This window comes from Zea mays, chromosome 3 (genome assembly GCF_902167145.1).
Source record: "Zea mays cultivar B73 chromosome 3, Zm-B73-REFERENCE-NAM-5.0, whole genome shotgun sequence".
NCBI classification, from domain to species: domain Eukaryota; kingdom Viridiplantae; phylum Streptophyta; class Magnoliopsida; order Poales; family Poaceae; genus Zea; species Zea mays.
In genome coordinates this window covers 207,048,104-207,070,672 of record NC_050098.1, presented here as the reverse complement: position 1 = coordinate 207,070,672, position 22,569 = coordinate 207,048,104, and the positions used below count along the sequence as shown (strand labels likewise).

The window sequence follows — 22,569 nt, the reverse complement described above, 5'->3', positions numbered from 1 at the left end:
TCCATTCAATGACACTTTCGGGATTGCCCCTCAGAAAATTTTCTTCACTTGAGAATGCGCCGACCTTGGCGAAGCTAGCCTTTAATTTTTTAACACAGTCTATAGATTTATTGTAGCATCTCTTTTTGGATGAACGAAGCTCTTCAACAGTCACTTCTAGGTGATCTGCCCATTGATCGCTGAGTTCACGCTTTGTTTCTTCAAGTATACGTTCCTCTGTGGCTCTGGCCAGTTGTTTCCGAAGGTCTTCAATTTCGCGTTTCTGAGCTTCAGCCTGACTTTTGAAAGCAGCTTCGTCCTCCTTTATTTTATCTATCAATGAGTATAATATTTTGTCTTTTTCGAGACCTTCGTTCCTCAGTTCAATTACTTCGGAACGAAGGTTGCTCAGGGCTATAGTACACCCTTCGTCTTCAGTATCTTTCTGGGCTCTGAGAGCATTGCTAAGAATCAAGCCCTGCAAAAAGGAATATGTGTGTGTGTCAGAGGGTTTAAATGAACGGAAAAATACAAGGATTTCATTTATCATACCTTTAAACTGTTATAAGCTAGGCTGTCAGCCAGATCGTTTTTTGATAGCACCGAAAGTCCGTCTTCTAAAGTTGGGAATCCGAAGCTTCTGCCTATCTCCCGACAGACAGAAATTTCCTTGTTGTCGGGAAGACAGTACAAGAAGTCTTCTTCTCCACTGCCATTAAATATTAACGCCCCCTTCGGATATTTCAGTTTTTGGGCATAATGCTGGGCCTCTTGTTCTTCTTTTTCTGATAATTTTTTCCCCGAAGCATGACGAAAAATATAATCACGAATTTTGGGGGATGCTTCGGGGGCAGCAACACTAGATTCTTCAATAGTTAGCTTTGTTATTTTCTCTGCCTCACTTTTCAAAGTTTTTGCGGACTCTGAGGGTCCAGCTTCGGCTTCAATCTCTTGCTCTGGAGCTGTAGAACCAGAGATTTCAGCTTTTGTTTCAGGAGTAACAGCAGCTTTCTTCGGAGGTGTGCTCGAAGATTTGATCGTTTCCAATACGTCTAGCACATTAGCCATTCTCTTTCTCTTCGGAGTTGCAGCTGGCACTTTTTCATTTTTTGCTGTCCCAATGATTGCTGTAGGACTCAAAACTTCTGATGTTTTGAAGCCCTCAGTTGCTTCTCCTACTTTCTCAATTTTTTCTGTGAGCGGCGCTTCGGTTTTCTCTTTTGTTTCTGACAACAAAATGTTTGATTGTTCTGATTCTATCTTTGGTGGCACTTTGGCCGTTTCTGCGATCTCTGGCAACAAGGCCGGCTCGATTAGTTTCTCAGCTTCGGTGGCTGAAGAAGTTTTCCCGGTAAACTCCGGCACCGAAGCTGGTTCAATATGGCGTGGTCGGTGTGTGAAGACTTTCAACCTTTTTCCTTTTGGTTCTGGCTCGCTAGGAGCGGTTCCAGCTTCTTCTTTTTCAGAGGTTATGTTTTTCCTTTTTTGCCTTCGGATGGGATAACAATAATCAGGGTAGAAGAACCCGATTGCATCAAACACTCGGTTCAGTCTCTTCTTTTTTCGGCCTCCGAAGGCTGCTGATAGTGCAGTATTTTCAGCCTTCGAGAATGCCCCAAGTAATTCATCACTTAATATTTCAATGCTTCTCAGCCAGTCATCATCAGGTTCAATAAATTTATCTGCATATTTGAATGTGTATTTTAATTTGACTAGTCCGCCTTCGTCGGACTCTTTGATGGTTTCTTCCGGCATTTCCCACTTTTCTGCAAGTGGCCATATCCTGAAGGCAATGTGCTCCTGGACCAAGTCCCTTGTCCCAATGAAGGAGCAGACTGCGCTGAAGGCTCTTTGGCATTCTTCGGCTGCCTCATCCATTTCAACCTTCGGCCTTCGAAGTCCGAAGCGTTGCCAAATTGGGTACATAATGATACTTTGGACATTATTTTGCGCTGTTAGATCATTTTTCACATAAAACCATTCAGACATCCAGGCTCCGGGCCACCTCTTCCGAAAGGTTGGCACAGGGTAGCTTGACCCGGAGCGGGCGCCGAAGCTGTAGCACCCAAAGTTGTTGTGGTATTGCTCCTTTCCCCAGGGCTTCGTCTCGTACAATAACTCGTGTATGTTGCAGAAGCTTTTAGCGTTTGGTTCCAAACCTTGGCTTCTCGCAGCCCAGACAAAAATCCCCATTCTTATAATAGCTTCGGGAGTGAGTTGATGAAGGTAGATTTGGAATGTTTTCAGTACCTCAACAACAAAATTGCTCAGGGGGAATCGAAGCCCAGCTTTGAGGAGACTTCGGAAAATTACAACTTCATCCTCTTCAGGGGTGGGAGAAGTCTTTTCCCCAGCATCAGCTCTCACAATAGATATGTCTCGGAAGTATCGCCCCCTCATATTATCAATGTGACTCTGCTTGATGGTTGTTTTCCCAAAAACTGAGTGACTTGGTCGCCACGGTCGATCTTCGGCCTCTTCCCCACTACTTTCCACATCATAGCTGTCGCTGTCATCAGTATCTTCGGACAAACCTTCGAGAATCTCCTTCGTGATTTTTTCTGTATTAGTCTCTGCCATCGCTATCAGGAACCCCAGATTCTTCTCCTCCTCGAGACTCAGCTTCGTCTCAGCAGGGATCTTCTTGTCTTCAGACATCTTCGGAAACACTAAAAATTGTTCCCGAGGCCGAAGCTTCGAAATCAAAAAGACCAGCAAATCTTAATGAACAAGAGCTAAAAATTTTAGTGGGCCGAAGCAAAAGGCAAGCGTGTGTACCAAATGAATTCACGATGTGTTCTTATTTATACGCCTAGGGCGTTGAAAGTTAAAAGGCCCCGCTTGTCAGTGAGTGTTGCTATTCTAGCAAAGGGAAGGTGTTTTTTCGGACCTTCGGCTCAAGGCCTTCGTCCATATCGCAATCTGAATTTATTATTTACAAATTAATATTGCGAGGGGCTACTGTTGGGGGCCTTCGTCCTCCGAAGGTCCTCAAAAACATGATTTGACAATGTTTTCCAAGTGAATTATATGAACAGGTATTTTCGGATTCAGAATTATGGATATGGAGCACGACCAGGACGAAGGCTGAGCCAGACGAAGGTCGGGGGCAGCCGAAGCTGTACGCAGGGAAGCTTCGGCGCGATGGCACAAGGGGGAACCGACCTTAAGATGAAAAGACTTCGGGGTCCTCAATAGATTTCCATAAACCGTTAACAAATGTAATGGACATGGATGTAATTTTACGTGGGCTGCGTCCCGCGTCTATAAATAGATGAACAGTACTCCCGTACTGTTCACGCTGACTTTACATTTGCCTTTGCGTCACGCCTGTACTTTTTACCTTCTCTCAGGACCGAAGGTACATTTGTAATTTGAAATCATTTCTATTTTCCCATGTTAATAAAATAGAAATGATTCCATGATGATGCTTATATTATATTTCATACTTTATATGAGTCTTTCGTTTTTACCTATTATATTTACGAAGGTATGTCTCTTATGACCTTCGTCCGAAACTCATTATTTCCCGAAGGGACATAATGCTTCGAAGGACGAAGGACTTTAACACTTAACACTTTTCATGTTGCCTTGTTCTTAACTCTTAGCATTTGAGAACAAGTCACCAACAGCTAAATTCTAGAATAGTACATTGGATTCTGTGTAAAATGAGATTCTAAAAATCTAAAGCAAATCAAACCCATCCTAAACCTGCTGTACGGCTGTACCTACATACAGAGGGCATGGCTGGGCTGAAAATATCCGACCAATCATGCCCTTAGAAATAAAATTTATTGATTTTTAAATAGTTTTGAGGCAGACCTCTTATAAATAAATCATGATTTTTTTTCGAGACCATAAAACATGTGTTTTGCAGCAAAGAGGCCATGAGGGGTAGGCGTCGGCGTCGCACTGTACCGTTTGCTTCAAATATTTGTAACGTAATAGGTAAGTGATAACGTTAAATCATGTTTGTTTTAGTCCAATCATAATCAGATATCATACTAAAAATTGATACCAGACTATTCAAACTTGTTACCGCCCGTAATCGAGTGTAAATCATTACCATTACCCTTTACGTTATATTTCGTGAACCAAACAGCACCTAGGTTCGGGCTTTGGAGCCATATAGTTCCCAGTTGAAAGCTGCCGGTCAGTGCTGCGGGCCTGCGTCCAGTGAACCAGTCACCAACTCCCGTGGCAGTGATACCGTTGACTGCTGAGCTGTGGGCCTGAAGCCGAGGGGCAAACGCAACGTCGCCGATGCGGAAGCCGGCGGCACTGGTGGTTTCTACGGCGGTTTTCGCAGCCGCAGCCGTAGTCGCCGTGATGGCACGCCAGAGGTTGCGGGAAGCGAGGCGATGGGCACGCGCAGGCGCCGTGCTGCGGGACCTGCAGGAGCGGTGCGCGGCGCCGGTGGAGCGGCTGCGGCAGGTGGCAGACGCGATGGTCGCGGAGATGCGCGCGGGGCTGGCCTCCAACGACTCCGAGGGAGATAGCGGGAGCAGCGTCCTCCTCAAGATGCTCGTAACCTACGTTGACTCCCTACCGTCCGGGTAATCAGCGCAGACCCCTACCCCTGCCTGTTCGATTAAGACCCGGAGAGCGATCCGTCCGTCCGAAATGCAGTTAGACGTGGAAGCTTGTGGTGTTGCCTCTTTGTTCTTGCTTGGGTCAAAGGCGTGACACTTGTGCGCGTGGAATAGTGGTGTGGTTGTTGTTTTACGCTGTTCATACAGTGAAATTTGAAATAGTAGATGAGTAAAATTTGAAATAGTAGATAAGATGTAAGATATGATGTGTAAATTGTTGGAGACAGTTTTAGTCCAAACTGAACATATCGAACCCTTAGACTATATGTCCAGCAAATCATGCATATAGCCGTGTAAAATAGAGTTTTACCGCATAGTAAGAGTAGTTCGAAATAAAAGATGTAAATGAGTAAGCTGCTGGAGTCAATCTTAGATTCTTCGTTTAGGGTTGCTTTTCTTATGTTTCAGTTGCCATGAGTTTGCATTTTTATCACATACATCTAACTCTGTAAGCCAATTCTTGAAGGGACGAGAAAGGGCTATTTTATGCTCTTGACCTTGGCGGAACAAACTTTCGTGTTTTACGAATTCAGTTTGGGGGCAAGGAACAACGAATAGTCAAGCAAGAATCTAAAACGGTATCCATTCCTCAACATTTAATGTCCAGGGGATCAAATGTAAGGAGTCACGTCCACGTCTCATGTTACATTCATTTCAGTTATTTTATTTATGAGGAACTCATTTTTTTGTCATACACTAAGTTTGCAATGTTCTCTGTAATTCTATTTTAGGAGCTGTTTGATTTTATTGCTGCTGCTTTAGCGAAGTTCATTGCCTCTGAGGGTGAGGGCTTTTATCTTCCTGAGGGCATGCAAAGACAACTTGGTTTTACATTCTCCTTTCCAGTGAAGCAAAATTCAGTTGCATCTGGCACTCTTATCAAATGGACAAAGGGTTTTGCAATTGATGAAATGGTATGATCAGTTCTTGTAGCCTACTTTATGTATTGAAGACTAATTTAAGAATATGGGCCTGTTTCAGGAGTAGAACAAATGCCATGTTTCATCCTGTCAATAAATCTAACAGAGCATATCTAACTGTTTCCCTTTTTGAGGTACAACTTGTTTACATGTTTGTATCTGGATATATATGAACAATCTACTTCTTTCATTTTGTTTTGAATACAGGTAGGAAAGGACGTAGTGGCAGAATTAAACAAGGCTATCAAACGCCAAGGAGTTGATATGGAAGTCACAGTACTGGTTAGTTTCTTTAAATATCCACATAACGCTCAATTGGAGTAATACTGTTAGTAAATGGTCGAAGATATTAATTTCTTGTGTACCGATCATGTCTTAACTGGGCCCATATTGTAGATATTGAAATGTAGACGCTACCTTTTCAGGTCAATGATACAGTAGGGACATTGGCTGCTGGGAGATATGTGGATAATGATACTGTTGCTGCAGTTATACTGGGTACTGGCACTAATGCAGCGTACATAGAACATATGGACTCAATTCCTAAATGGTGTGGCCCACCTCCTGAGTCTGGAAACATGGTGAGCATCTGTTACTTCTCTCTATGATTGCAAAGTAAAAAACATACAAAAGACGGGACTTACATTGACTGTACTCTTGCATGTAGGTTTTTGCCTTATTGATAGCATTGACATGTTTATGAGGGTGTTCATCATTAGCTTACCTTTTTATCAGGTGATAAACATGGAATGGGGGAACTTTAGGTCCACCCACCTTCCACTGACTGAATTTGATGTAGCCTTGGATGCAGAAAGTTTGAACCCTGATGAACAGGTATTGCCCTTCATATGCTACAGATTATGATCTTTTACCCTTTGGTTTTTATTGACTCTGCAGCATTATTTCCAACCCAGATTTATGAGAAGTTGATCTCTGGCATGTATATGGGGGAAATTGTCCGAAGGGTCTTGCTAAAAATGGCTCAGGATGCTTCTCTTTTCTCAGATAATGTACCTCTGGAACTTGAGGTCCCATATATCCTTAGGTATGGCATTCTAGTAACAGTTCAGTAGTTTGTACTGCTATTTGGATTCCTTTTCTAATGGCACCAACTTTTAAAAAAAAATGAAGATCTGCTACATATTTTATCCATAGCATAGTCTAGCTTGGAAGATTTTGTGCTGAAATGTTGTGCCTACTGATGCTAAAAGCAATATACATTCAGCTTTGGTTTATCCTACAGTGGATGTTCTGTGGAGTAGCTGTTAGAGTGTGATACACTTGATTATGTGCAGCAGTCCATGTGAGTATGACACGAGCATACACTGTATCAAGAATGATGTAGATGAGCCGCATAGAAAATCCTCCTGTTTGTTTCTGTAGAATTGAATCTTAGTTCAAGAATCACATTCCTATTTCAAATCTTAATTGAAGTTTTGCCGCCAGTGAGAGCTTGATGGCAGCAGTGAGGTCCCCCACAAAGAGATTTTTGTGTCCAGACTCGTGAGAGACGAGCCAAGGAGATCGGACTGCAGGAGTGGCAGTGAATCTCACTTTTTGTTTCTTGTTACCTCTGTTTCCATTTCTTACCCTCTGAATTTGACACAGCACCCTAAATGACGGTGTTGAAGAAACCACTACAAGAGGATAAGATTTTGATGAAGTCGACCTATGATGGTTAAACACAAGTCAGAAAGAGCATAGTCATTGCCGTCCTATCACAACCCTACTCACCCTCTAGGACTTGTATCCTTGTCTTATACAAGAATACAGTGCTATAGAGTTACATAGTCTAATCCTCATGAGCACTTCTAATTTCATTTTAAAAGTCTTTGATTAATGATTGCTCTTGGCTTGATGACCCATAGGGCCTCCCAATTCCTTGTTTATATAGTATCCTCCAAGGTCCTTCGAGATGCAAATAGGAGCCGTATTCCTTGTAGAACTCCAAGGCCCTCCATCATGAAAGTAGGAGTCTTATACCCTTATTCCTTGTAGGATTTTGAAGGACCGAGAAAGGAACCAGGGAGGGTGAATGAGAGCCAATTCAAATTTTCTTTCGAAATAGCCGTTGTCCCAAAAGCACCCTCCAAACAACACCAAAACTTTCCAACAATGATGCCCTCGAGTCAACTGGTAGTTAGATATTTTCGGTGATGACCAACAAACATAATGGGACATTCACTGTGATAGAAGGCCAAGCGAAACACCAAAACACACAACATAGCTCTCTACTTCAATTAGGATGAAGCAAGATTCTGACTCGAAACTCTCAAAGCCAACTGGTGATTACAGAGTTGAGAAACCTTCGTGGACAAGGTAGGAAACCCATGAAAGAGTCGAGACGCGGAACATGGCAACAAAACTCGAAAACACAACAAAATGTCAACTCTCACTACAAAATTTGGCTTAGCCTAGTTGGGAGTCGGCTTAGCCTACTTTTCAGATTCAACACACAACTTCTAAAGCAAAATGTTGAAATCCAACTAAACGACCTTCAATCGATGTGGCATTTTGTGGAGAGGTTAACAACACCATAAAACCCACTTCCACCAAAAATCACCTTAAATTGAGCTAGTCGACAAACCTGGCTAAGCTAACTTTGCATTTCGGCTTAGCTGGTTCTTGCAGTTTTTTTTTCTCTCGAAAAACGCAGGAGAGCTGCGTGTTGTTATATTAAGAAGAGAGGAATTAAGGTCCAAGAGGACCAGTACAATAACCACCCTATGGTGGCCAACAACAAGCGTAAATAAAAATATCCATAGGAAAAGATACAAAGAGGCGACCAATAAAAAACTAAGTCGAGCTTGTTGCGCCAAGAGCAGCAGCAAGACCTAGGCTTCCGAGGTGTTTGACACCAGCTAGGACCCATAGAGATAGCTCATCTAAGAAGCTTCTATGCACCTTGCCAATGGTTAGCGATTCTCCATCGAAGATAACTCTCTTCCAATGCAACCAAAGGCACCATGCTCCCAAAATAATGGCACCTGCAGTTTTCAACATGAAACATCTACTCCAAAAGGCAAAATCGATTCAAAAGAGTTCCAAAAATTCCCAAACGTTGCAAAGATGGTTCTTAAGTATATCCAAAAATATTTCCAAAGAATCAAGCTCCATAAATAACAAAAATACCGCAGACCTGAGAATCCATCAATGGAGTTGGGGTTATCGCAAGAAATCCTCCCTATTGTGAAAACATGTACTCATTATGAATCTGCACTTGGCAGGGATGTTCATCAAAGGTCCTTGCTCAAATTGAACCAAGCAAAACAACCCAAAAACCTCAGGAACTCAAGAGCGAGCAAAACGGACAAAGAGAGGGAGATAGGGAAGGGGAAAACCAAACCAACTCATTGCAAGAACACAAATTTCTCTGATGAATGATTGCTTTATTTCTGATATCAAGGGACTAACTACAAGGGGACGCTAACCCCAAAACCCTAAACGATATTCTAACACCCCCACAGTCTCGACTCTATCCTGTACAGATGTTGAGATTGGATAAAAAATCGGCGAAGACACTTGACGGCAGCCCTTTGGTGAAGATGTCAGTGAACTGCAGCGTGGTGAGGACATTGAGAACTGAACGTCACCGGCGGCGACACACTCGTAGACGAAGTGTAGGTCGATCTACACGTGCTTCATGCGCTGATGTTGCATGGGGTTGGTGAAGAGGTAGACCGCGCTGACGTTGTCGCAGTAGACGAGGATGGCGCGCTGGAGGGGGTTGTGGAGCTCCTGGAGAAGCTAGCGCAGCCAGGAGGCCTCTGCCACGCCGTTGGCCATAACGCGGTACTCGACCTCTGCGCTAGGGCGAGAGACGACAGGTTGCCGTTTGGCGGCCCAGAAGACGAGGTTGGCGCCCAGGAACACGGCATAGCCGGAAGTGGACCAGCGCGTGTCGGGACAACTGACCCAGTAAGCGTCGGTGTAGACCACGAGCTCCAACGTCGGTGAGGGTCGGAGTAGAAGGCCATAGTCGAGGGAGCCGCGGAGGTAGCGCGGGATCCGCTTAAGAGCTGTGAGATGGGGCTCCCGTGGGGTGTGCATGTGGAGGTACACCTTGTGGACGCAGTAGGCGATGTCAGGCCTAGAGAAGGTCAGGTACTGGAGGGCGCCGGTCAGGCTCCGGTAGGACGTCGCGTCAGCGACCAGGGGCCTGTCGTCCTCAGAGAGCTTCGCCTAATTGTCGACAGGCGTGGAGCAGGGCTTGCAGTCGAACATGCCAGCCCGCTCTAGGATGTCGAGAGTGTACTAGCGCTGGTGGAGGAAGAGACCCTGAGGCCGACGCTCGACGGTGATGCCGAGGAAGTGGTGAAGAGGCCCTAGGTCCTAAGGCTTGGCGTCGATCGTCGCTGTAGAAGGTCAGCGGTGGACGTCGTGACCATGATGTCGTAGACGTAGAGCAGGAGGTAGACGTTGTTGTTGTCGCGCCGGTAGATGAACAGGGACATGTCCAACTTGGCCTTGATGAAGCCGAGGGAGGCCAAGTAGGAGGTGAAGCGACTATACCAGGCCCACGGCGCCTGCTTGAGGCCGTACAGGGAGCGGTTCAGTCGGCAGACTAGATCCAGACGAGTGGAGTCAACGGAGCCGGTGGACTAGTTGTAGTAGACCGTCTCCGTTAGAGTGTCGTGGAGAAAGGATTCTTGATATTGAGCTGATGGACCGTCCAGTCCCGGGAGGGGGCGAGGGAGAGAACGGCCCGAACGGTGGCGAACTTGACGACGGAGCTGAAGGCCTCGTCGTGGTCCACTCCGGGGCGCTGGGTAAAGCTCCGAAGGACTCAATGGGCCTTGTAGCGGTCGAGTGAGCCATCCGAGGTCATCTTGTGGCGGAAGATCCACTTGCCGATCACCACATTGGTGCATGGTGGACGCGGCACAAGGTTCCAAGTGTGGTTGGTCAGCAGGGCCACATACTCCTCTATAGCGCGATGCCAGTGGGGATCGGCGAGGGTGGCGTGAACGGAGTAGGGGGATAGGGGAGGCGTCTGAAGGAGCGTCGACCGTCAGTATCAGCCGGTCGACGGGGCGGAGAACGACGACTGTGCGACGAGTCACCATCGGGTGGACGTAGCCGGGGTCACGTGGATGTCGGTACACTGGGGGCTCAGTGCAGGGACGAGCAGGCGGGTCGGCAGGAGTCGAGGGAGCGGCCCTCCCGCGACGGTGGTAGACGAGGGTAGGGTCATCGAAACGAGCCAGACGGGGGGCAAGTGACGGTGCTGCGCTTGTAGACGGGGGGCAAGTGACGGTGCCGCGCTTGTAGACGGGCGGGGTAGACGGATTCGCGCGTGGCGCGAATAGAGGCACGAGCGGGGTTGACGGGGCCGCACGTGGCGCGGATAGAGGCACGAGAGGAGGTGGCGGGGCCACGCATGGTGCAGGTGGAGGCGCGAGCCGTGGCAGCTAAGCCATGCGAGGCGTAGGGAGAGGTGCGAGCGGAGGCGTCTGAGGAACAGAACCAGACTCAAGGAGGGATTTGAGATCGATAGGCGGGGAGGAGCCAGCAAGGGGGAAATATCTTCGTCAAAAATGCGGTGGGAGAGGAGGTTAAGGCAGCGGTACCCCTTGTGGTCAGGAGAGTAACCGAGGAAAAGACAACTACTGGAGCGGGGAGATAGCTTGTGGCCTTGTGGGGAGCAGTGGCGGAGATGTTGGGATAGCAGACAGAGCCGAAAACACGAAGGTGGTCATAGGAGGGGGTTGTGCCATACAAGGCAAAGTGGGGAGTGGGGTAGCTGGCCTTCGAGGGTAAGCAGTTGAAGAGAAGGGTAGCAGTGTTTAGGGCCTCTGCCCAGTAGCTGGTAGGGAGAGACGCCTGAAAGAGGAGGCAGCGGACCATGTTGGTGGTGGCGCGAATGATGCGTTTGGCCCGGCCGTTCTAGGGAGAAGTGTAAGTGCACGAGAGGCGCAGCTGAACGCCATGGGAGAGGAAGGAGCGAGGGGCAGTGTTATCGAACTCTCGGCCATTGCACACTGAAGGGCATGGACCGGGCGACGGAACTGGGTGGAGACCCAGGCGAAGTGGGTAAGGGTAGGGAAGATATCGAACTTTTGGCGCAAAGGAAAGGTCAAAAAAAATGAGAGAAGTCATTAAGAATGACCAGGTAGTAATTGTAACCAGAAAGGCTGTGGACAGGAGAGGTCCAAGGTCACAATGGACAAGATCAAATGCCTGAGTAGCGCTGGTCGTGGAAATGGAAAAAGAAAGATGGGAGTGTTGGTCGAGCTGGCAGGCATGGCAGAGGTACGACAGGAGATATATGAGCGGCAGGAGAGCTGGGACATCACGTCAGGTCCAAGGTGACCGAGGCGGCGATGCCAAACGGTGGAGGTAGTGGTAGTAGCAAGAGCATGGGGGGAGGATACGCTGGTGGGGGAAGTGGATGACAAGTGAATAGAGTAGAGGGGAGCCACAGTGAGCGGGCACGGCACAAGAAGGAAGGTGTCGTATGGTGAGCCCCCAGGGATCAAACTCTATAGAACGGTGGTTGTCACCAGTGAAACAACGAACCGAGAGAATGGAATGAGTCAAATGGGGAGCAACAAGAACATCGTTAAGGTAGAAGGGCCCCGGAAGAACCGATGTACCTACCGAGGTGGGCGAGAGGGTGGCACCGTTCCCCACCACGATAGAGGAAGGATGTGAGGGGTGTGGAGGATGGTAGTGGAATAACAGCTAGTGGTAGGAGTGGTGTGGAAGGAGGCTCCAAAGTCGACCACCCAATCGATGGGAAAAGGAGGGGGTGGTGAAGGCACGGGGTGCAAGGAGAGAGCCAGGAGAGGTGCTCTGGCAGTTCCACTAGGAGGGGAGGGAGACAACAAGGTTTCGATCGTCAAGGAAGCAATCACAGCATGGGAAAAGGGTGGAGCTCGAAACAATCACGAAGAACATGATACATGGTCCGGTCGAAGGCCACGAGAATGTCTCGGACAAGCTGGCCGTCGTGAAGGACTTGCACGTGCACGGGAGTGGCGATGGAGGTAGGAGGCCTCTGAAGTGAAACTAGAGGGGCGGATAGGTGTTGTCCCGTGCCAGCGGCGGCGGCGATGACGCTCGAGATAGTGCAGCGACAGCGGGGAATCTAGGGGGGCCAAGCCCGGCGTAGGAGAGGGTGGCGCATCCGTCAGAGAGAGACGCGGCAGTGACGGGAAGGAGCACAGCCTCCGAGTGCGTCGGGTCGGATTCATGGCGGCACAACACGATGATGAGGGAGATGTCGCGGCGAGCACTGGAGGCCGGCGTACGGACGACGACCAGGGACGCCAGAAGTAGGGCAGAGGATGGGGCGCGGATCTCGGATCGAGCAGATGCGGGGAAGAGCTTGGGCAGCGCCGCTGCTGGGAGGAGCTCGGGCCGAGTCCGCTGCAGGGAGATGGTCGACGCGATTCCAGGTGGCGGCCTTGGGGAGCTGGCGGCCCAGCGAGAAGAGGTAGAAGGAGGGGGCGGCGACCAGGAGGGGCCGGCGAGCCAGGGCGGAGAGAGGGGGTGGTGGCTGGCCAGGGGGAGCTCAGCGGCGGCTATGGGGTAGGAGAAGAGAGAGAAAAGAAAATGTGGCTCTGATATCAAGTTGGAATGGAAATCTCTAACCCTAACTTAGGGTTGGGAGTTGTATGAGTAGACCAAGTGATGTTAGGCCTGATCCATTACACAGGGTATGAAGATAATTACAAGAGGCTAACCCCAAAACCCTAAACGGGATTCTAATAAGCAGCAGCAAGCATTATCTTGCAAGTTGATTGAACTGAATAAGATGGTGAACATTTTTCTCAAATATTTGAGCTTTAATTTTCTAGGTTTTCATCTAGCCTGTATTATAACATGTCTTGACAGTTTTTCAAACTAAATGTGAGTACGTATTCTCTCATTTTTCACACTACTGCTGCTAACTAAAAGGGTGAATATGTATTGAATTCTAGAACATATCACGTGCTGATGATGCATCAAGACACATCGCCTGATCTCAGAACGGTTGGCAACAAGCTGAAAGAAGTCTTCAGGGTATTCATCTTTCAGTCTTAATGTTAAATTATTCTACCACTTGTTCAGTCCCTACAAAACACATTTTCTTGTTTGGTTTTCAGATAGAAGACACCTGTTTCAAAACAAGGAAATTGGTAGTGGATGTCTGCGAGGTTGTTGCCAGTCGCGCTGCACGACTTGCTGCTGCTGGGATACACGGCATCCTCAAAAAGCTTGGGCGAGACGTTGCCAGCCCAGACAAACAAAAGACGGTGATTGCTGTGGATGGCGGAGTTTACAAGCATTATACTTTCTTCGCCCAGTGCATGGAGAGCACTCTTAGAGACTTGCTTGGGGAGGGAGTGGCGTCCTCTTTAGTGATAAAACTTGCCGAAGATGGCTCAGGCACTGGAGCGGCGCTCTTGTCAGCCTCCTATTCTCAACGTCTCCAGGCCGTGGATGATTAATTTCTGCTTGTAGTTCCTTCAGATTCTGAAGGTATAGCAGGTATACAATTGCTCCAGTGGATATTTGTCTATAACGGTTATAACATTCAACTGCCACATTCTTTTTTCTGTCAGGCCTGTGCTCCTGCAGTGCCCATTTTTAAGGGGTTGTACACGTCACTTAAGACTCCCTTTCTTCTTTTCCTTAATATAACGCCTCTGTTGTGTATCCGACGAAGAGAAAACCTACAATGCCTATTCAGCTATAGAAAATTTGGTTCAAAGTTATTTGGATATTTTGTAGGGAATTTTTATTCAACAGTTGTGTTTGGACCTTTAGAATTTGCTTGACAAAGGTCGTACACACTGGTCGGACGTATAGCATTTTCGATTTTAAAATTGGCGGGGTCTGTTTATGCTAAGCAAAACGAACAATCAACTGATATCCTGTAAGAAGGTGCCCTAAAAAAGAGCTATATTTCACATCTGACAATCAACTGATATCAAGAGTTCTAAGAAGGTGAAATGAACAAACTATTTCACACCCGACATATTTCATTAACTTTAGCACAACTGCTCTTATACAACTAAAAGTTTCCTATTGAACGAAGAACAAAATTAGCATGCAGCAAACATAACAAAACGCAGATCTAATTAGCACGATAACATGTATAAAAAACGGGCAACTCAAAGCCTATCCTCGAACTCGGACAGAGGGATCATGTTCTTGAGACCCTTTTCTCTTCTTGTTGTCGCTGATGAGCTTCCTCGCCATGGATCCCTACTCGAGCGGATCAGAGTATAGATGGCCAAAAGGGTGGCACTGCATGACCCGGCCCGAGCACGATCGTAGCACGGCACAGCAGGCACGATTACTTAGTTGTGTCGTACTGTCGTGTCGTGCCACTGGACGTGCTCAGCCAAAGACACGAGCACGACCCGGTTAAAGATTAAGCGGGTCGTGCTGACAGGCTGACCCGTTTGGCACGCTGGGCCATTAGACACGACAAGAACAGAAAACACAGCTTGTGTTACACTTGCACAGGCATCATCACACACTGTCACAACAGATGATATATATAGATTAACTGAGCTAATGCAATGGATGTCTCATTAAAAACCTATCTATGACGAGCTCATGGTTGACGAAGGTCGCATCATGTTGACTCTCCATCACCGGCGCACCAGTTTCTCACGGCTAGGTCTACAAAATCCAAAAGAATAGGGTTTAGAGCAAGATTTAGAGAAAAAGCAACTTAGGGTTAGAGAGCAAGATCAAGGTTACTTGTTTACCTAGGCCGGAGCACCGGTTACGCCGGCAACAACACATGACAAACGTGCAACACGAGTAAATCCAGAGTCAGAGAAGATGCAAAGATCTAGAGCAAAGAACATAAAAAAACAGAGCCAAAATCCTCAAAACTTACACGTGTAGATGGCCAAACGGGCACAAACACACCGGCACAGTGGTCGGTGGAGGACTATATCTATAGAGGGACGTAGGACAGAGCCAGAGGACCTTATAGAAGAGACGAGAAGGCAGCCAAGGGGGGCGGACCAAGGAGAGGCGAGTAGGCGGCGACATAGATCCAGTCCACCGGCAACTAGATCTACGAGGAGTAGGCGGCGAGGCGACGTAGATCCAGTCCACCGAGTATTAGATACCAATAAGACTTGTAAGGCTATCTTCGTCAGCTTCCCTATCTCTTATTTCAAACTTCACTCTGCAAATAATGTCATATTGCAAATCCCTTATTTTACACAGCCCAGGGAAGACAACATAACTATCATGTTTTACACCATCGACATGAGCGGTGACAAATACTTGTTCCAAATGTTAACGTCAAGCCATAAACAAATGCAATGCAAATAAGGATGAACCTTGAAAACAAATGTCAAAACAAACCAGACTGCGCCACAACTAGAACAGGGACCGGGCAATTATGTTACGAGGCAATATTCAGACAAAACTTCACTTCAGTGCCGAGGAATTACAAAAAAAATCACTTCAGTGCCAAGGGTGGAACAAAACCTAACACGACCATAATTATGACATTGCAGCTAGACCACCCAGAGCCCAGAACAGTAATACAAATGTAAACGAACGTTTACTTCTTCTTGGCGTCACCAGCTTTGGTCTGTAAAAGACAGAAAGTGTATATTACATTAGCATATGTAAGCACTAGTGACACGGTAAGTCCACACTATAAACTGCACAAGAGAGCTGCAGGTAAGGAGTATCATTGTATGTAGATAACTCACCTTCTTGACACCACGGATCTTCTTGGCCCTGTTCTTCCGCTCCTTCATTTGCTTGCGGGACTTCTCAACCTTAGTAGCAAGACCATTCTGGCAAAACAGAACACAAAAAAGCAGTATAGTGAACATCCATCAGGTTCATGTCAATCAAAACTTACAATACAACAATAAAATATCATTTCGGGCATGCATTAATACGCTATTACTATTGAATACCAGCAAGGGAAAAGAGCTTCCAACGATATCTATATCACAAACAGTTCTTGTTCAACGTTGAAACTAGATTGCATCATGATATTGTCATCATAGACAAGTATCTGAAGTAGACTATTGTAATGTAAATGAAAATATTGCAATGACAAAATTGTGGTAAAAACAGTTTCTTAGCTCAGAACAGGAATGAAAGGCACACTAAAAAAACTGTAGTTTCGGCATAAAGGTTGCATGTCCTTTGGTTTCTACTAGCAGGATCTCAATCACAGGTACCATTTACAAATAAGAGTGCATATCGATATGAAACCATTTACAAAAAAAAGCAGTTGTTGGGGAGGTCTCCAGCCGAAGGTCAAGAATAATAAAATTTGTGTTTAGGTGATGTTTCAAGTCAAGGTTGTTGGCTTGACCCGAAGAAAATCCACCTCAGATCACTAAACCTTCATCACACTGCTTTGGGACATGCAGGCGAGCGAAAGGTGCATAGGGCCAAAGGTACTGATAGTAAAGCTTCAGCATCGAGAAAGAAAGCCTTCAGCCGAAGTCAGATCATAAAAGGAGCCTCAGCGAAAAGATGACATAAAAAGTTTCAGCGCAAACGTGTATCACATTTGCGCAGAGAAATAACATAAATGTTCCCCCTCGAATGTGAAACGTTATCGTGTGCAAAATAGGGACCAAAATGTAATTTCACACAAAGTTGTGTAAAGGCTCAACCCTATAAATTGGTTAGAGGTGAAGGCGTACATTTGCTAATTCTGCACTTGTCGTTACATTTGTGCCAGAAGACAGCTTCCAAAGGTATGAGGATGACGCTGAGGCTCATATTTATGAATGACTATCTTTTGTGTATCCCCTTTATGCGTAAAACTCATGTTTGCTTATATTAAGTACTCCTGCTTTGAATTATTGTTTGCTTTATACATGCCATCTTTGTCTGAACATAGGTCTTGTCCTCAAATTTTGATGCTCTTTCCTTCAGAAGAAGAATAATGGGTAACCTGCAAGTACTTTATGGTGAATTAGTTGCTTTATGTGCTAATTATACTCTGTCAATTCAAGAGGATAGAGTGAAATGGTGTATGGGTAACAAAGGTTTTACTGTTAATTCTTTATATAAGAAAAATTCGATTGATCAGGCGACTGTTCCTTACAGGTTCTTGTGGAAATCTAAGTTACCACAAAAAAATCAAAGTTTTCATTTGGCTGGTGGTAAGAAATAAAATTCTTACAAAAGATAATCTGATAAAAAGAAGTTGGCATGGCTCAAGCGAGTGCTGTTTTTGTGGTGGTCTGGAATCGATTGAACATTTGTTCTTTAAATGTTCCATTGCTAGATTTGTATGGCGAGTGATTCAAATTGCCTTAAATCTTGATTTCATTCCAAAAAGCATTGGGGAACTTTGTGACAGATGGCTGAACAAATCTAAAGACAGAATCTCCAATTTAATGATATTTGGTTGTGGAGCTGTGTTTTGGGCTATTTGGAGAACCAGAAATCATTGGTTATTTGGTGATAAAATTCTCCTTGATCCTGCTATAATAATATTTCTCTGTTGCTTTTGGCTGGATTCTTGGGCTATTCGTCAGAGAGAGAAGGAAAAAGAGATGGTCCAAGGAAGCCGACTAATCAGAAAGATAGCAAGTGAAGTGGTGTGCAGGTCGTTTGGGTGGTGTCCGAGAGACCGCCGCATTTCTGGATGAAGGGTGATTTTGGCGCATTTCTGTGGTTGTCTACCGTTCAATTTCTGGGGTGTCCTTCTGGTGAACTAGTTATAGCTGGTCTGTTAGCTACGTAGCTGCACTTTTATGTAAAAATAAGCTTTGCTTAAAAACTGTGGTTTCGTCTGGATTGTTGTCATGCTTATTAAAACGACGTTTAAACTATAAAACGCTGCCAGAACACCGAAACGCTAAAACGTTTAACACTTGCGTGTAAAACGTCGTTTTACGACGTTTAAACGTCACGTTTTGACGTTTAAACGCAAAATATCGTTAAATGCCGCGTTTCGGGCGTTTTACTTCCGCCTGTAAAATTTGGCCCAGCGGCCAGCCCAATTAGGATTCCGCCCAGTCCGTCCAGTCTGCCACTTCGCTGTAGACGCCGCGGCGCCTCCAGGTCGCGCCGTCCCTGTCCCTGTCCCTGTCCGCCCATCCGGTGCAGCCGCCGCGGCACCTCCAGGAGTCCAGGCCGCCATCGCCTGTGCCAGGCCGCGCCGTCCCTGTCCGCGTCCGCCCATCCGCCGCCCCCACAACAGGGACGTCCGCCACCCGCCACAGCAGGGCCTGTCCGCCGGCCGCCCGACGTCTGTTGTTCCTCAGGCTCAGGTATATGCCGATGTCTGCTCGCCTGCTCCTCTAGCCTCTGATTTGTTTTACTGTTAAAACATTCAGTCATTTCTATTTTTCTGGTTCCGTCTAGCACATATTTCAACGAAGGCTCTGTTGTTTCCCTTCCATTTGGGATCCCGGTTCCCGGCAACAGCAAGGCTTCGTTTCAGACCTGGTCGCTACTCGGCTACTCCAGCACTGCACAGCACCCGAACAGAATAGCAGTTGCTTCTGTTCCTGTTGCTCACTTGCTGAAGGATTGAAGTGCTGTGTTCTGAACATGCATTCCATTATTGCAGAATAGATTGGAGGAGAAATGACTGATTTTAGCACAGAAGCATCTGCAACTGGCTCTCAAATACAAAGTGATGGATATGATCCACTGAAAGATCCAAAAAGGAAGCCCAAATCTGATGATCCAGGCTGGAAGTATGCCTATTATGTAGAGCCTGGCAAGCGAGAGTTGATCCAATGCGCTCTTTGCCCAAGGCAGATTAAAGGAGGAATTCTGAGGGTGAAGAAACATCTTGTGGGTGGATACAAAGATATCCTCAAGTGTCCCAATACCACAACTGCAATTGCTAGAGAGTTGAAGGCAGCTTTGGATGAAGGAAAAAGGGATAGACCAAAGGGACAGTACTTTGATGAAGTTGAATCACATGAGAATGAAGATGATGATGTTGTGGAAGTAATTGGGTCATCATCTAGAGGAGGCAGCAGCACTGGAACAACCGGCAAAAGAAAGGAATTATCAAGCAAGCCATCAACAGTGGTGGTCGTGGTGATGAGCAAGACAAGGATGATGTTGGTTTAGATGATTTGGATGATGGTTATTGAGTGCTTGAGTAACACATGTGTGCTTGTGGTTGTGGACATAGCATTCCACTTTATTTTGCACAATATTATTATGTGAACTTATGTTGGTTGTTTGGTATTTGACTTTATGTTATTGTCTGAAATTATTATATATTGAAATGTCTCTATGTTGTTTAAAACTACGTTTAAACAAAGTTTAAACCGTTTAAAAGTTAAAACTCCACCCATGAGCGTTTCAACGTTTCGTCGTTTTAATAACCTTGATTGTTGTTAGTGGTGGCTGATCCTTGCTTATCTAGTATGATAGTGTGAAGGGGTTAGTAGCACTAGGTGCTCTTTTTGTCGATGGGTTGTAACTCATCGTTTGGTTTGTAATGACTCTTATCCTATTTCTTAACGAAATAGGGGGCTCTGCCCCTTCGTCAAAAAAAAAATATTTGTCTGAACATGAGCAAACAATAGGGCTAGAAAGTAAAACTTATACCCAAGAGCAGTGCTAGTCACAATTAATGCCTAGTTTCAGAGGTGCAATGATGCTCCCACAAAACAAACTGACAGAACAGCAGGGTTTACTAAGAAAGTTAAGTGTAACAACAGTGACACATATGATGCCAGCGGTACTAAATCAGTAATCAGGCATTTTACTGTCCAACTACCAAACTTTTATATGTAAGCGCTTAGCATCATAGCTACAGAGCCAGACGACAACATACCCTGATGAGGCGGTATTTCGGCTCGAACTTCTTGGCAGCCTCGAGGTTGTCGTAGATGAGGCCGAAACCAGTGGACTTTCCTCCTCCGAAGTGGGTGCGGAACTTGAAGACAAAGATGGTGTTGGGGTCCTTCACCTCGTACGCCTTGGCAAGCCTCTCCTTCAACTCCGCCTACACACAGAGAACAACCCTAAGATCCAGGCAAGAAGTACCCGCCACATGAGACGCGCATAAAGGACAATGACCGAGATCTCACCTTGGAGACGTTGGCGCGGCCGGGGTGGATCACCTCAAGCACCTGCAAGACAGAGGGAGGGCAGGCAAAGATTTAGTGAGAGATGGGGGACGAGACGGGGAGCATCGACGGAAGGATTGGAAGATGTTGGTCTGATGGATGCCACTTACGAATTGCTTGCGGGCCAGGAGGCGGTTGGTCATGAACTTGCGGGTGCGGAGGGTGACCGCCGAGGTGGCCTTGGAGTCCGCCATGGTTCAACTGACCGCGCCGACGCCGGGGGAGATGTGGAAGTGGAGGTCGTGGCTGCGCGACAGGAACGAGGGTTAATGGGCTGGCTGGCGGCAAGGAAAACCCTAGCGGTGGGCAAAGTGGGTATATATGCAGTGGGATTGGATACGCGGGTTGTGATGTTTCTGGTGAAGTACGATGGGCCGTCTTCAAACGGGCCATCCTTGTCATTACTGCTTGGAATGGCCCATCTTTCACTCTTTCTATTTAGCCACCGCGTCTGCGCTGGGTTGATTGAAGGCAACCACCGCTATGTCCGAATTTTTTGTTTTTTAGTCCTTTTTGTGTCAAAAAATTCCAATTAGACCCCCAGAAAACTTAAATGCAGTTTTGGACCCATTTCTCGGCGCCATGAGCTATGACGCCGAGTTTACACATCTCGGCGCCATAGATCTTGGCGCCGAGCTACCTGTCGCGTTGTCGTCCACCAGTTGACGCGGCGCCGACGTGGCACCGAGCTCGGCGCTAAGATCTATGGCGCCGAGCTCGAATATATAACCACAAAGATTGTCTAGCTTAGTTGGTAGAGCACAAGGCTTTTAACCTTAAGGTTGTGTGTTTAAGCCCCATCATGAGTCAATATTTTGTCTTTGTCACTGATTTGTTTTTTTATTGTTCAGATTTTTTCGTTTATGCCGCTGATTTGTCCGTGCGTTCAATATTTTTATGCCGAAATATTATTCCATATAGTTTTTTTTTCTAGATTGAATTTGCATCTAATAATTCCTATACGTGAGTAAAGATAAAACTGCAGTACTTTTGTCTTCTAATACACATGCATCTGGAAATTATTACTCTCATACAGCCTTTTCTCTTTTCTAGATGGGATTTGCACCTAATAATTTCTATATGTGGGGTAACCGAATATTTATGTGGATACGTTAGCAACGTGGCTTGAAAGATTTTGAGTGAACAAAATATTTTTCTTGGAGTTGGTTTTCAATATTCGAAAAGGTTAAAAAAAGGCCTATATGTCGAGTCCTAATCCTAACACGGGAATATGGGAATAGTTTTTTTTCACGTGCTTTTATATAAAATCAAACTGTTGAAACTACAAAATTCATGTATTGATTTATATAATAATCCTATATTCCAAATAGGCCATCGTGCGTTTTTTCCCACTTAACCATCGTGCAAAGGTTGAACGGCACTAGCCACCAGTAGAATTACAGTTTCAAAGCTTGGATCTTAATTCCTTCAAGTCTACCAGAAGTGTCGGTGATGTGATTTATTTAACGTTTCTTCTTTTTGAACTAGAAAGTTTATATATAACACACATTTGAATTTCGTCAGAATAGTAACTATGCTGGCACAGATTTTTAAAATGTCTAGTTCCAATATAAATCAGCGCACGTATCATTATATAGTCCTGGGAACAATAATCTGGACAAAAAAATCAGTGACAAAAACAAAAAAGTATTGAATGCCTACCGTGGGGCTTGAACCCATGACCACAAGATTAAGAGTCTTACACTATACCAACTAAGCTACACAGACTTTATGTTTATATAACCGAGCTCGGCGCCATAGATCTTGGCGCCGAGCTCAGTGCCACGTCCGCGCCACGGCGTCCGTTTTGTGCCAACGCAGCACGTACCTCGGCGCCATAGGCGATGGCGCCGAGCTGTATTACCTCGGCGCCATAGTTTATGGCGCCGAGCAAAGGGTCCAAAAATGACATTAAAATTTTTTAGGGTCCAAACGTGATTTTTTTCTCGAGAAAGGACTAAAATGCAAAAAATTCGGCCGCTATGTAAGAGTCTCCAATCTTTTTGATCTGGTAGATCACCATCTAACAATAGATAC

At 46.0% G+C, this 22,569-nt stretch overlaps 2 protein-coding genes and 1 non-coding gene across 3 annotated transcripts; 1 reads left to right on the top strand and 2 right to left on the bottom strand.

Moving 5' to 3' along the window:
* The first annotated feature begins 4,150 nt into the window (after positions 1 to 4,150).
* On the top strand, positions 4,151 to 14,191 carry LOC100279587 (hexokinase6). Its single transcript, NM_001152584.2, has 9 exons — positions 4,151 to 4,535; positions 5,038 to 5,188; positions 5,303 to 5,485; positions 5,699 to 5,773; positions 5,917 to 6,072; positions 6,227 to 6,325; positions 6,406 to 6,536; positions 13,417 to 13,498; positions 13,582 to 14,191. The coding sequence occupies exons 1-9, from the start codon at positions 4,243 to 4,245 to the stop codon at positions 13,924 to 13,926; spliced, it is 1,515 nt and encodes a 504-aa protein (NP_001146056.1). The 5' UTR covers positions 4,151 to 4,242; the 3' UTR covers positions 13,927 to 14,191.
* Positions 14,192 to 15,679: 1,488 nt separating this feature from the next.
* On the bottom strand, positions 15,680 to 20,825 carry LOC100284180 (40S ribosomal protein S24). Its single transcript, NM_001157076.2, has 5 exons — positions 20,643 to 20,825; positions 20,494 to 20,535; positions 20,238 to 20,408; positions 16,168 to 16,254; positions 15,680 to 16,043 (listed from the first exon to the last, which is right to left on the bottom strand). The coding sequence occupies exons 1-5, from the start codon at positions 20,724 to 20,726 to the stop codon at positions 16,014 to 16,016; spliced, it is 414 nt and encodes a 137-aa protein (NP_001150548.2). The 5' UTR covers positions 20,727 to 20,825; the 3' UTR covers positions 15,680 to 16,013.
* A 1,362-nt stretch (positions 20,826 to 22,187) lies between these two features.
* TRNAK-CUU (transfer RNA lysine (anticodon CUU)) lies at positions 22,188 to 22,260 on the bottom strand. The gene has a single exon. It is a non-coding gene; the product is annotated as a tRNA-Lys (tRNA).
* Positions 22,261 to 22,569: the final 309 nt, after the last annotated feature.

What these genes read in the sequence shown, in the direction of transcription:
- LOC100279587 (NM_001152584.2), top strand. Translation starts at nt 4,243, where the DNA reads ATGCGGAAGCCGGCGGCACTGGTGGTTTCTACGGCGGTTTTCGCAGCC. An exon ending in ATATGGAAGTCACAGTACTG is followed by an intron (nt 5,774 to 5,916) that starts GTTAGTTTCTTT and finishes CTACCTTTTCAG; the next exon opens with GTCAATGATACAGTAGGGAC. An exon ending in GTTTGAACCCTGATGAACAG is followed by an intron (nt 6,326 to 6,405) that starts GTATTGCCCTTC and finishes TTTCCAACCCAG; the next exon opens with ATTTATGAGAAGTTGATCTC.
- LOC100284180 (NM_001157076.2), bottom strand. Translation starts at nt 20,726, where the DNA reads ATGGCGGACTCCAAGGCCACCTCGGCGGTCACCCTCCGCACCCGCAAG. An exon ending in CGAAATACCGCCTCATCAGG is followed by an intron (nt 16,255 to 20,237) that starts GTATGTTGTCGT and finishes CTGTTTTGCCAG; the next exon opens with AATGGTCTTGCTACTAAGGT. An exon ending in AGATCCGTGGTGTCAAGAAG is followed by an intron (nt 16,044 to 16,167) that starts GTGAGTTATCTA and finishes TGTCTTTTACAG; the next exon opens with ACCAAAGCTGGTGACGCCAA.